This window comes from Macrosteles quadrilineatus, unplaced genomic scaffold (genome assembly GCF_028750875.1).
Source record: "Macrosteles quadrilineatus isolate MER2022 unplaced genomic scaffold, UCM_ALF_1.0 Scaffold_3__2_contigs__length_128488019, whole genome shotgun sequence".
Lineage (NCBI taxonomy): Eukaryota > Metazoa > Arthropoda > Insecta > Hemiptera > Cicadellidae > Macrosteles > Macrosteles quadrilineatus.
In genome coordinates this window covers 12,663,961-12,676,454 of record NW_026542596.1, presented here as the reverse complement: position 1 = coordinate 12,676,454, position 12,494 = coordinate 12,663,961, and the positions used below count along the sequence as shown (strand labels likewise).

General features: G+C 32.1%; 1 protein-coding gene across 1 annotated transcript in view; it reads left to right on the top strand.

Annotated features, from left to right (window-relative positions):
* The first annotated feature begins 1,632 nt into the window (after positions 1 to 1,632).
* The window catches only part of LOC128989003 (kinetochore-associated protein 1-like), a 61,481-nt gene continuing 50,619 nt past the window's right edge, over positions 1,633 to 12,494 (top strand). Inside the window, exons 1-7 of the mRNA XM_054410856.1 lie at positions 1,633 to 1,736; positions 2,481 to 2,635; positions 3,971 to 4,167; positions 5,527 to 5,680; positions 6,050 to 6,242; positions 10,858 to 10,968; positions 12,039 to 12,197. Coding sequence (XP_054266831.1) covers positions 1,671 to 1,736; positions 2,481 to 2,635; positions 3,971 to 4,167; positions 5,527 to 5,680; positions 6,050 to 6,242; positions 10,858 to 10,968; positions 12,039 to 12,197 — 1,035 coding nt within the window. The 5' untranslated portion in view covers positions 1,633 to 1,670. The remainder of the gene's footprint in view (positions 1,737 to 2,480; positions 2,636 to 3,970; positions 4,168 to 5,526; positions 5,681 to 6,049; positions 6,243 to 10,857; positions 10,969 to 12,038; positions 12,198 to 12,494) is intronic.

Sequence of the window (12,494 nt, the reverse complement as noted above, 5' to 3'; positions counted from 1 at the left end):
CCGCTAGCGCGATAACTCGAGCAAAAATTATCCGATTTTTATGAAATTTGGTACAAACGTGTAAACCTACGTTTCGATCCAGCATAATCGGACCATGAGAACGGGGGTTTATGGGGTAAAATGGGGTTTTCCCATTTTTGACCCTAAAAACAAAAAATTTTGCAATTTCTTTGTAAACCGTTTTGTAGAGTTTAAAAAAAGAAATCATTTAGTATATTGAAGCGCTGTTATATGCATAACGGTCACGGAGAAAATTCAAAAATAGTGTAATTCAAAATTCCAATGTTATTCTTATGGAGAAAATGAAAATTGTTGTAGCCTAGTTTACTTGTTTATGGATATATATTGATAACATTTTTCAAATTTATTTATTTCATCCTTTACTATTGACGTATGGTCAAAAAACACTTTTTACCTTCCCCGTAGCAGTAAACCTAAGCACTCGTTAAATCTAATGTTATTTAAATATTGAATAAATATGTATTATTTATGAAAATATTTAAGTAAAAATGTAATCAGACAAGTTGAAATTCGCTTAGTCTGCAGGATAGGATTTGGGCCAACAACGTCATTAGTTTATGTTTATGATCCATACCGGGGTTTATTTGTGAGTAGACCTAATGGTTTTTAAACAAACAAATCTAAATTTCTTGAGAGAGGTTATTTTTCCATCATCGCAAGACCTAGCCACAACTATCCTAGTTACGTAGTTTTAACCTAATCTTAATAAGATTAATTAATTTTTCCTACAGTTACTTAACAATGTACATGTTCTCTCACTGATTTGAGAAAGCAAAGTGGCCAATTCTCTCATCAGTGAGACAATGTTAACATTGTCTCACTCTAATTACTTTGTCTCACTCCAGATTTTCAACGTGAAGGCACGAAATAGTGAGCGCGTAACATGCAGGCAACACCGTATGCGCGCGAAATACGTTGGCAGCACTGGCTGTAAATCAGCTGGTCAGCTGTTGTACTGTTGTATTTGTCACTTCACATTAAATGTTATATTAAAAGTTCACTTCTGTGTAAAAATAGGTTATGTTTCTTCACCAATTTATTTGTTTTATGGTAACTGTAGGAAAAGTATAATGTGCAACTCGAGTTCAAAGTACAATTGCCTCACTCGAGAAACCATTCCTCACTCGCCTACGGCTCGTGAGTAAGGATTTCTCTCGAGTGAGTCAATTGCTCACTTTTCTCACTAGTTGCACAAATAACTATTTTCATGTTCTTAGCAAGCTTGCTACTTGTACTTTGTCAAATAGTAATTGGGAGTTAGCAGCTCTTATGATGTTAATTTTTATTCATATTGTTGGTTTTATCGTGTAACCAGTAAAATATTATGGTAGGCCTAGTTTAGTTTGTCAAAACGCTTTTAAAATTGGCCAATAGTAATAAGGTGTGTGTAAGATAACACAGAAGGTAAGAGGATACAATTTAATTACTTTTTCTTTTGTTACATAAGGCTTTTCCCTTTTCGTAGTTTTATTGTGGCTCTTCACGTTTTATTTTTTTAAATTTATTTGTTTTTATGTTTATTATATTTATTATCTACGCAAGTGTTTAAATGTAAAACAGTTCCCATTGCCTAATGTGTTTCGTTTTCCAGATCAACAGAAACAAATTTTTCAAAACTGCATGAAGCATTTTCTAATGGAAATGGTTCTATGGAGGATGTCACAAAAGATGTGTTATTTTCTGAAGTGTATCAAGTCCAAAATTTGAGGTCAAAGGTGAGATTTTAAAATTATTGATTTATTATTCAAAAAATAGGTTTTTAACTTATAGTACCAGCTGGAACTGATCACAAAAAGGTACGTCTTAGGTTCCAAAGATTTCTATGACAATTTATAGAAAGTGATTTAAAAAACTACCTACTGTGATTTAATATGTCAATATTACCTACACAACAACATAGGCTAGAACTTTTGTCAATGGACATAAACATAATACTATTATTTAGGTTTTTTAATTTTTAACAACTTTGTAATTTACACTTACAAAAAGATATTTTCTTTTTTAGATTATCTTTTTTTAGATTCTAGTCTCTTTTAGATTTTGTGTAAATAACAAAATACCTAATTTTCCCATCTAAAATGCATGTTATTTGGGTTAAACTCTAAATTAAATGTGGCCTTTAGTGTTAAACCCAAAAAACATGCATTTGATATAGGAAAATTAGGTTTTTTGTTGTTTTGAATCCTGGAGGCTAGATTCAAAATGTGGCAACCGCTAATTACTTTTCTATATGATAAGAAACAGACACAGTGCTTCAGTCCTCCTTAAATAAAAGGTATATACTGCCGAAGAAAAGAATTAATAGTATATATTTTATAGGAGAAGAGTACTTTTTCAGTATTGGAAAATTTTATTAGTTAATAAAACCATATACTGTATACTCTTATTATACACTTGTTTATCAACTGTTTATTAGCTTAGGTTAAGGATAGAATGTCATGAAAAACTCAAATTTTCAGGTCCTGATGGGAACAAATTTATCAAAAGATAAGGCCATGATATTAGGATCTTTACAACAAATGTGTTTCTTCACTACAGAAAACTATGATTCAGCAATTTGTGAATTGTTTGATGACTATAAAGTTGTCAAATTTGGAGGCGTTTTTAATGACAGGTAATTAAATTACTAAATAAAAACATTTTTCCAATAGATTCCATTTAGATTACTGTCTGTATGTACACAAGATATTTTATTTTCACCCCCGATAAAAAATTAATTATCATATATCACACCGCAGTTCGGATTAGTAAATGCTAAACTACATTATTTTTTTATGAATTTATGAATTAAAAGTCAATGAATAGTCATTTATTCAGTCTTACCAAATGTAGACATTTAATATAACACAATATTCTAATTGAAGTCATTATCACAGAAAAAATACCATGAACTAGATTACTTAGACTAAACTTGAACTTGAAAAAATATTCATATTATTATTATAGATTTATTTTTATATTCATTATTATTAATATTGATTATACAGTAGTTGTAGTATTGTAATATATTTTTTGTCTAGGCTACTATTTAATTGTGTGGCCATAACTAAAAAATCTATATATAAATACATTGTCAAATATATATTTCTTGTGTACACAGCTAAAAATTCCTCACAGCTGCTAAAGATGAATTTAAAGTTATTAAAAAAAGGCTTGTGATGTCAGACTTAAAAGAAAAATGTTCGGTTAGTAGTCTGTGTCACTTGAAAGATTATTGTGGACATTTTACACAATGAACACAAACCTGACAAGTTAGCTAAATGCTTATGAAAAACAGTCAGGCTGGATTTTGCTGCCAAAACTAGCTTTGTGCTTTGCTAATAAACACTCTCTGATTTTCACCAAGTTGCGCAGCGGCCAAGTGGACCTACAAGAGATAAAGCATCAACATACAGTATATACTTTGCTGTTGGTCACACTGACAACAGGGATATTAGCGTCTCTCCCACTCTGGGATCTTGCCAAAATTCAAATAATTCCAGACTGAAGTGGCCATTTTGCTTCTTATTAGGTTTGTGTTAATTGTTTTCTATCAAGATTATATTAAAAAACGTGTTTTCACGTTGTGAAATCTGAAATCTGAATGAGGAAGTACCTCAATCTTATACATTTTTAGTACACAAACCCAGTCAAAGCTTGAAATTGCAAAAGGAAAAACAAACAGAACACGAAAGAGTTTCTTAAGGAATAGAACAAATGGGGGATAGGCGAACACAATGGACATGTCTCGTGAAGATTGTTTTCTCATTGAGAATGGAATCAGATTCTAGATCCTGAAATATAAACATTTTTACCGTCACCAAAAATAGATAAGTTATTTTTTTTTCCTTAAACTGAAAGTCAAAAAGTATCAACTCGTATAAAAACATATCTGGTATGAAAATTTGGCAAAGTATTATATGCAAGTACTGATCACAACTTACAGTGGATTAACTAGCTTTTTTTCCAGTGTATTGTTTGCGCTGTGTGAGTCCGGTTACATCATACAAGTTTGTTTACACACTCTCACTCCTGTGGCGCTGTTCTCCCAGTTTCCTGTAGGAGACTTTGTAGTCTTGGAGGGCAGCGGAGATAGTTCAGAAGAGTGCAGTCTAATGGCGTTGGTCCATCGTCCGGAACACGCCATAGTGTTGATATCGTGGCCAGGTTTGTGACAAGTTCATGTGAGTGTGTTGATGAGTCTTAGGACTTTAGATGGATTGGTTGGATTCCTAGCATATATTCACAAAAATCTATATATTTAAAAAGGTGATTCTTCTATAGAAGTGCCACTGGCACAGATTATAACAAAAATTAAATTGCCTTAAGTTAAGAGTCACAGTTTCAGTCACAGGTCTCACTGAGTCACTGATAAGTCAGTTAAAACAAATAAAGTCTAGGTAACCAGCTCTGTAATTACTGACTATCCTTTAGCATTATGACTGGATTATGAGATCTGTTATTGAGTGAGCACTGAGAAAAAACTGCTACGCCAAATCTAGACTTGATCTAGTCTCTGACATGCCATTCCATTTTTGTGAAAACAAGTCTAGCAACTAAAGGTGTTTTAAGTTCTGGCTAGATCATTGTATAATTTAACAAACAACCCTCCTATTAGACCCTGCATCAAACTCGTCCAGCCCAACAGTGTTTAGCTATGTTTACTTTAAATCCACCAAATTTAATAAAAATACTAGTTAAAAAGTTTTATAAGTAAAAATTTGTTTAGCACTTTACAAAATAACAGTTATGTAGGTGTAGGAAGTGATAAAAGAAAATGTTGAAGAATTAATGATTTATGGATTTTTTTTTATTTTCCTTATTGAAGAATGTACATTTTTAAAGGGGTTTTAGAGCAAAACACAATTGAATAATCACAAATAATAATTTACTATCTTAAAGAACTGGTTAACACCCTGAGGCAAAAAAATTGACTTTGAGTTAGGTTTCTCGTAAAAGATGTACACACAAAAATACTCAAGTGGCTGACAAAACAACTTTGTATTTTGGTATCCCAGTGTTCTTTACTTCTTTGCCGATCACTTGATATGTAGTACATACCTACTTGATATTCAGTAGAACATACCTAAATCAACACGTTATCTGTATAAGATAGAGATTTAGCGCATAAAAAGATTCAGTTAAGACATCAGATAAACCAACAGATCGCCCTAAGCGTACAGTCTTAGCCAGTTTTACCCTCAAGAATGATGAAAATCTGAATTTTAATTGATTATTCCGAATTGTATCAAAGTAGAGAAAAAACATTGTTCTTTTCCCTTCAATTTGACGTTTAAATCATTTAATTATCTTGAAAAGTCCCCGAGATACGACCTTTTAAAACCCTGGCATTCTTTTATAAACACCCTATATATATTTTTGTTATTCCAATAAATGAATTCCCTCTGGAATAACTTTCAATAGACTATTTAATTTATTGAAGTAAATGTTGATTCCATTTTGATAATTACAAACTTGATTTATTGTAAACGTCATTTAATTTTTGCTTTTAAACTTGTGTTACAGAGTGGAAGGTAAAATTCAGAATGCCGGTACAAGAAATAAGTTTTTTGATTGACCAAAAAGAGGCAGAAGACATTCTTTTCTTGGAAGGCTTTGGAAGTGGTCTAATTGATACCATAAGGATAAAGACCATTTTTGAAAGTTTACCAGACCTGCGGTGAGTTATATTTGTTGATTGTTGTTTTATGTAGTCTAGATTTAAAATTTCAATAGAAAAACATCTTTTAAGTTTTCAACTCTAGCCTACTTGATATTTTAACTGTCCTCTACAGTATTGAATTATAGCTTGAGTGTAAATATGTATTGCGTTTCATTGTCATAGGCATTGTTAAAACATATAGATTTTTTGTTTGTTTGGAGATAAATAAAATAGTATTTCAAATCATCAATCACTCGAATAACATTTTTTGGGTTTTCATTGCTCTTTAAGAACAGTATTAAATATTCTAAGGTATGTGAGGGTATTCAAACCTGTACAAAGCTTTTTATAAATATCATGCATAAAAAAAAACATTTCTTCTTACAGGCTTGCTAGAATGCTTCAGCGATATAAATTTGAAGAAGCCGAGAAATTCGCCAGAACATTCAACTTAGATCTGGAGATTGTTTATAAAGCTCACGTACAAAAACTAATGCAAGATCTCAAACCTTGGACAACGTCTTTGGACACTCAAAAACAGATATTTAATCACATATTGGACCTGATAAAAAATATTCAGGTAGAACTGATGTCATATTCTTAATTTCTAGTCAACATAGTTATGATTTATAGTTAACTAGCAGAGTACCCGTCCTTCGTACGGGGTTGGCATATAAGAATAAAATGCTTATATTGGAGTTATACTTAAGCTTTGCGTTTGCAATGGGGGAGAAAACAGTTTGATAAAATTTGCTTCTTTAAATTTACAGTATACTATAGTATTACACATCTACCATAGTCATAATGTTCTACCACTTCACCTTAACAATAGAAAAAAATTAATTATCAAAAATTCGCAAAATGTCACAAATTATTCATGAAATTAAAAACATAAACATAACTGTAAACAATCCTACTTCGACGGCTCTCATTGCTTATCACAGTTTTTTGTTGCTGCTTAGTTCAAATTCGTTTTTTTCATAAATACAAAAAAATAATAGTGCTGCACCCTGTTCGTAAATCTCACAACTTTTTAATGCTTTTGCATACCATAGAACCAACTTTTTATATGAAACAGCTGACTAAATTCTTTAACTCCCTTTAAATATTAATACTCATAAGGTTAACATGGGGAACTACAGAGCTGCTGGGACGGAGCCCGAAGGATTTTTGAGATAAGAATATACCTATATGTTATTTGGGTATGTGAGCTATCACCATGCCAAATTTCAGCCCAATCCGTTGAACTTCAAACAAACACACAAACTTTCACATTTATAATACTAGCAGAGTACCCGTCCTTCGTACAGGGTTGGCATATAAAAGTATAAAATGTGTATTGCAGTTATACTTGGCTTTGCGTTTGTAATGAGAGAGTACACGGTTTGAGAAAATTTGGTTCTTTTAATTTACGGCATGCTATAATATAGCACATCTACCATAGCCATAATGTTCTTAACTGCACCTAAACAATAAAAAAAGTAAATGTCTCATTGTATATCACAGCTTTTTGTTGCTAGTTGGTTCAAATTAGCTGTTGTCATAAATACAAAAATTTAATAGTGATGCACCCTGTTGGTAAACCTTATAACTTTTAATACTATTTACTATCATAGGATCAACTTGTGTAGTAGAAACAGCTGACAAAATTTTTTAATTCCTTTTAAATATGAGTACTCATAAGGTTAGCATGGGAAACTCCAGAGCCAATGGGGTGGAGCCCGAAAGGATTTCTGAGATAAGAATATGTCTATATGTTAATCGGGAATGTGAGGTATCACCATACCAATTTTCAGCTCAATCCAACCAGTAGTTAATGTGTGATTGAACTTCAAACAAACAAACAAACAAACAAATAAACAAACAAACACACAAACTTTCACATTATAATATTAGTAAGATTAGTAAGATAATCAAATCATGTAAACTTGTTTATAAAAAAAATTACAATTGTACATTTTTTATTTACGATTGTAAATTTTTTATTTGAATTGCTGTAGGCTATATTAGTATATTTCATCACTAGGGCGTAAAGTGACTCTTTTTGACCCGAGCTCAAGTTTCCTCGGCTTCACCTCGGTCGGAAAATGAGTGATGGCTGAAAAGACACTTTATACCTACATGTGATGAACTATATTTTTCGTCACATTGCAACACTTAAAAATACAAATTTGAAAACAAAAATTACTTTTCATGCAAGATAACCTCTCAAAATGACTTCAAACTTGTTTAAAATTTCGCTAATGCAAATAAGCAGCTATTCAATAAGTGATTCAATCATTTCATCAATTACGGTTGTGTTACTGTATAATCTACTATCGATATGTCAAACTATCTATTAACATTTGTGTCGTTTATTTCTTGTTTGTTTGTTTACCTTTTCAAAAGGTATGTTTTGTCTTACTTTCAATTTAAATGTAAATATTTTATTTACTCTTTTTATATTTAATACTTAATTTCATTAAGCTACAGATCTTGTGGGCTGTTCTACAAATAAAATAAACTTTCACTTGTTTATAACAAATTAATTTATTAATACAAACAGGAAAAGTTCAATTGGTTAGAGAGTATTAAATATTCATTTGGGCGAATCTTAAATCTTCAAGATAGTTCTTTAGATCAACTAACTTATAATACTTAAGTTATGTAATAGGGCCTATGGCCTAATTAATTTTTAAATCTTATCTGGTGTAATAATGAGATGAACGTAGTCGGACGAGGTCTAATCCTGGATTCGGTTGTCAGCACTCCTGCGACTGCGTAGGTTAGGTTTAGCCACGGCGTCGTCACCATTCGTTGACAAGGATCTGCCATCGCCATTTTCCCACCATGATGCGAAGACCGGCATTTTGCTATTCACAGTCACCCGCTTCACCAACTTGACTTTAAGTCTATTTTGTTCTGATAAGTTAACGGTTGTTGATATCCGGGTCACTTCACTTTAACAATAAATACATTTGGAGGTAGCTATGACACGGTGGAAGGTACAAATGATGTCTTTGTGTTTTAAGAAATATGGACTAAAACAAAACACGTCCTTTCGCTACGGTATCTCCTCGCTGAAGCTCTCTAGCCTCGTACCCGGAGCCCGGAGCATCTGCTTTCTGATTGGTTCCGAAGTCAAGCGCGCACGCGTATTGATTTTCCGAATACTGACGGATTCACACGAAGTTGTCCTACCATTGAATCCATTCTATAATGTTTAGCTTTAATATACAAATTTAATTATTTATTTACTAACCGATATAATCGACCCGTCACACATTAACAAGAATGCAATAATAAGCTACGACCGACTAAATCAATATATAAACAATTTTTTACATGGGATTGGTTACAATTAGGGATGGACGAGATTGGATTTTTAGTTTGAGACGAGACGAGACGAGATTTTTTATTTCTCATAAAATTTCGAGACAAGATTTCTCTTCTCATACACAACGGGAAATGCACGTTCGAAATTTTTACCTGATTTTGTAACATTGTTAGATGACTGTTTAAATACTAAAATAATGATAATAGGCAAGAATATTTACAATCTTTCATTAAATAACATCAGCATAACATTTTTTTATTAATCACGCCTAACTTATTAAAAATGCCTACGATTAGGAAACATGGTGATATCAGTTAGGAGTTCAACTTATCCTAAAATAAAATAAATCATAAAATAAAAACAATATTAATTTTTATAAAATAGTTACTTGTTTTGACTTTTTTATACTGTAGTAATAAAACATTCCTCACACTGCTTACACTTAACAAAACTTCTCAAATGTTATTAAAGTAATATTATTAAAATAATGAAAGTAATATTTACATTAAAAGAATTAAAGTAATATTTACATTAAAAGAATTAATTAAATAAGAACGCCTTCGAAAAGGAAACGCAACTACAACACGCTCCTGTATTGCGGGTATTGCATTGACTTTCTGCAGGCGTTTTTAATTTTTTTTTTTTTTTTTTTTTATTCTCGTCTCGATAAAAATCTCGGCCAAAAAGTAATCTCGTCTCGTGTAACGAGATTGAAAATTTCCCGAAAATTTCCCGAAATTTCGAGACTTGACCATCCCTAGTTACAATCAAAGTTTACAACAGCTGATTTTTACTCCCAATGGAGTAAAAGAGCTACTTAAGACCCTAAACACAAGTACAGTCTGTTTAAATAATATGTTTGATGATAAGCTATTCTTCCTTAAGGCCAAGTCACACCGAGCTCGCTACCGTGGCGGGAGCAAATTTTTGAAAAATCGCTCACCATGTTATCAAATGTGCCGAGTCACACCGGGAGTGTGGTGCGAGTACCACGCGCCCGCGAGCATGAGGTAGTGTCCCACGCCTGCTAGCTGAGCAATTTTTTGAGACTACCGCGGTGGGCGTTTTGTCTAGCGTATGCGCTAAGGGGCATCTCAAATAGCCAAGCTATTTAAAGTTTAAAACTAATACAGTTTGAAATTAAATTTAACATGTTTCTTTTGTTTGATGATGTATGTTGTTTTGTATTATCTTCGTAATATGTTTATGACCAGAAAAAATCATATTTGTTTACCATGCAAAAATAATGTTTACGGTGAAAATTTAATGTTTCTAACAAATTTTTTATAAACAAACAATGTTTTGTTGTTTCATCAACTGTTTCAATTTGCATCCAAAACTGTACATTCAATGTCAACTTGAACTTTCCATAAAAGGCTTAGCAAAAAAAAAAAAAAAAACATTAGTTTTAAAATGGTCGTATGTTTTAATTAAAAAAGTAAATATTCTTTGCAGTGTAGCAAAAAATGACATTCAAAACACTATAAGTGGATAATTTTATCCTCAACCATATTTAAAATGCTTGCACTTCGAACAAAAGGTCTAAATTAAATTAAAAAAAATAATTTCAGCTCACTTTTTAATGTATCTAAACTAACAAATAAATAAACCTTCAATTGCTTTTTAAACACTTGACTACTAAAAAAAAAATAATAGTTTACATGGCATACTAAACAGGCAATATGTGTTTCTTATGTAAAACAAATTGTAATGAAATCATCTCAAAACTCCCGCCGCGGACGCAAACTTTTGGTATGACATGTTTGGAAAAACGTCCGCGTGCGGTACCCCTGCGGCGGAAGTCGGCGTGACATGGCCTTTATACAGTTAAGTTTGTTAATATTGTTGACAATTTTATAAGTGTAGAACTTATTTACAGGATCACAACTTTGTAGCCGAGATCTGCGCTAGTGTCATTCCTCCAGATTTTGACATGTTACACACGATGCTCATGTACGGCACGGAGAGGTTCTCTAAAGTTGCGGATAAGGTATTAATTTTGTATATTTGTGTTTTTCAACATCATGCATGTAAATAGTAATTATATATACTAAATAGTAAATTTACCCACTTCAAAGCTATGTCATTAAATCAGCTTTGTGTTTTAATTTTGTTTATTGTCTTAACCCATTGGGGAAGGAATTAATGCGCTACCTGCAGCACCCTCTGGCGGCAATTAATTTTACCGAATTTGTAGACTTTTACTCTAACTGCTATAGAAAGAAAACCTTAGGTAATAAATTAATAATTCTTTCACCATTTTGTTCACAGTAAAATTGTCTACAGAAAAGTGGTAATTGGATAGTCAAAGTTCTAAACTCAAAAAAAAATATATATAAAGATTATAAAAATTAAAATTTTAAAAACAATATTTTGAAAGTAAACTTGATATACAAATTCCAAGATTAATCCAGACACCAAATAACACTACTATTATAAAGGTCAATCGATTCCCTACTTAGAAAATCAAAAGTTGTGTACTTTTATAAGTAATAACATTTAAAGAAAAAATGTTTGTTTACCTTACCGCAGCTGATTTTTGGTGATATGTGGTTTCCATTGCAACACAAAATTGTTTGTTATTCGCTAAAATAAATGAGTAAATACACAAATCAAGAAGCAATATATTTATAAACATTATAATAGTAAGAAGAAACAAAAAGGCCGAAAAATAATAATAACTAAATAAAAAATGGCGCTGCCTAGCGGTGACACGAGCGGCTCTCGTAAGTCGGCCGCCGGGCCTGCAGCGGCCGTACGAGTAACGCTCGTAAGTCGGCGCCAATGGGTTAACTTACTGAGGAAAAATTTAATAGATCACAACAGTCTTCATCAGACCTAAAGATAAAATGAAACCAAAAACTAGAGTGTGGATGGGCAGAGTTATTACTAAGAACAGTGAAAATCTTTATGTGACAACTTATCAAATTATCTGCATTTTGTCATAAATTTAATAACTTTCAATAATTTGGTGTAACTACTATAACTATACTTTGAAATCAATGTGTCTTATCATGCAACCAAATGTTCTAGACTTCTATATGCACAATTATTTTACAGTCTGGAGCTAACCTAAGCGAGTTGCTTGCCAAAGTGAGCTCGATTGCACGACGGCTTGACACATGTATGCTGATTCACGGAGCAACCACCAGCGTCGAGCATTGGATAGAGTTTCCTAAACACGACTTGGTCATAAGTTGCCTTAACCACATTAAAAGGGTATGTTAATCACTGATTGTATGAATGTAATAAATAAAATAATCTTCCGACACTATCCACTATGTTTACACTTATTCTATAAACATTCACGAGACGGTGAACATATATAAAAAGTGTTACAATGTGATCAATTTTTGCCTGTCTGTCACCCTTAACAGAGTCTGAGAGAATAAAAATGGCGCTCTTAAATACTATTGGTCACCGGGAGTTCCAAAAATAAACTCCAATATGTTTGTGCAGAATCGAAGTTGACTTGTTAATTTAACATGTTTTACATATTTCTTTAATAATATAGGT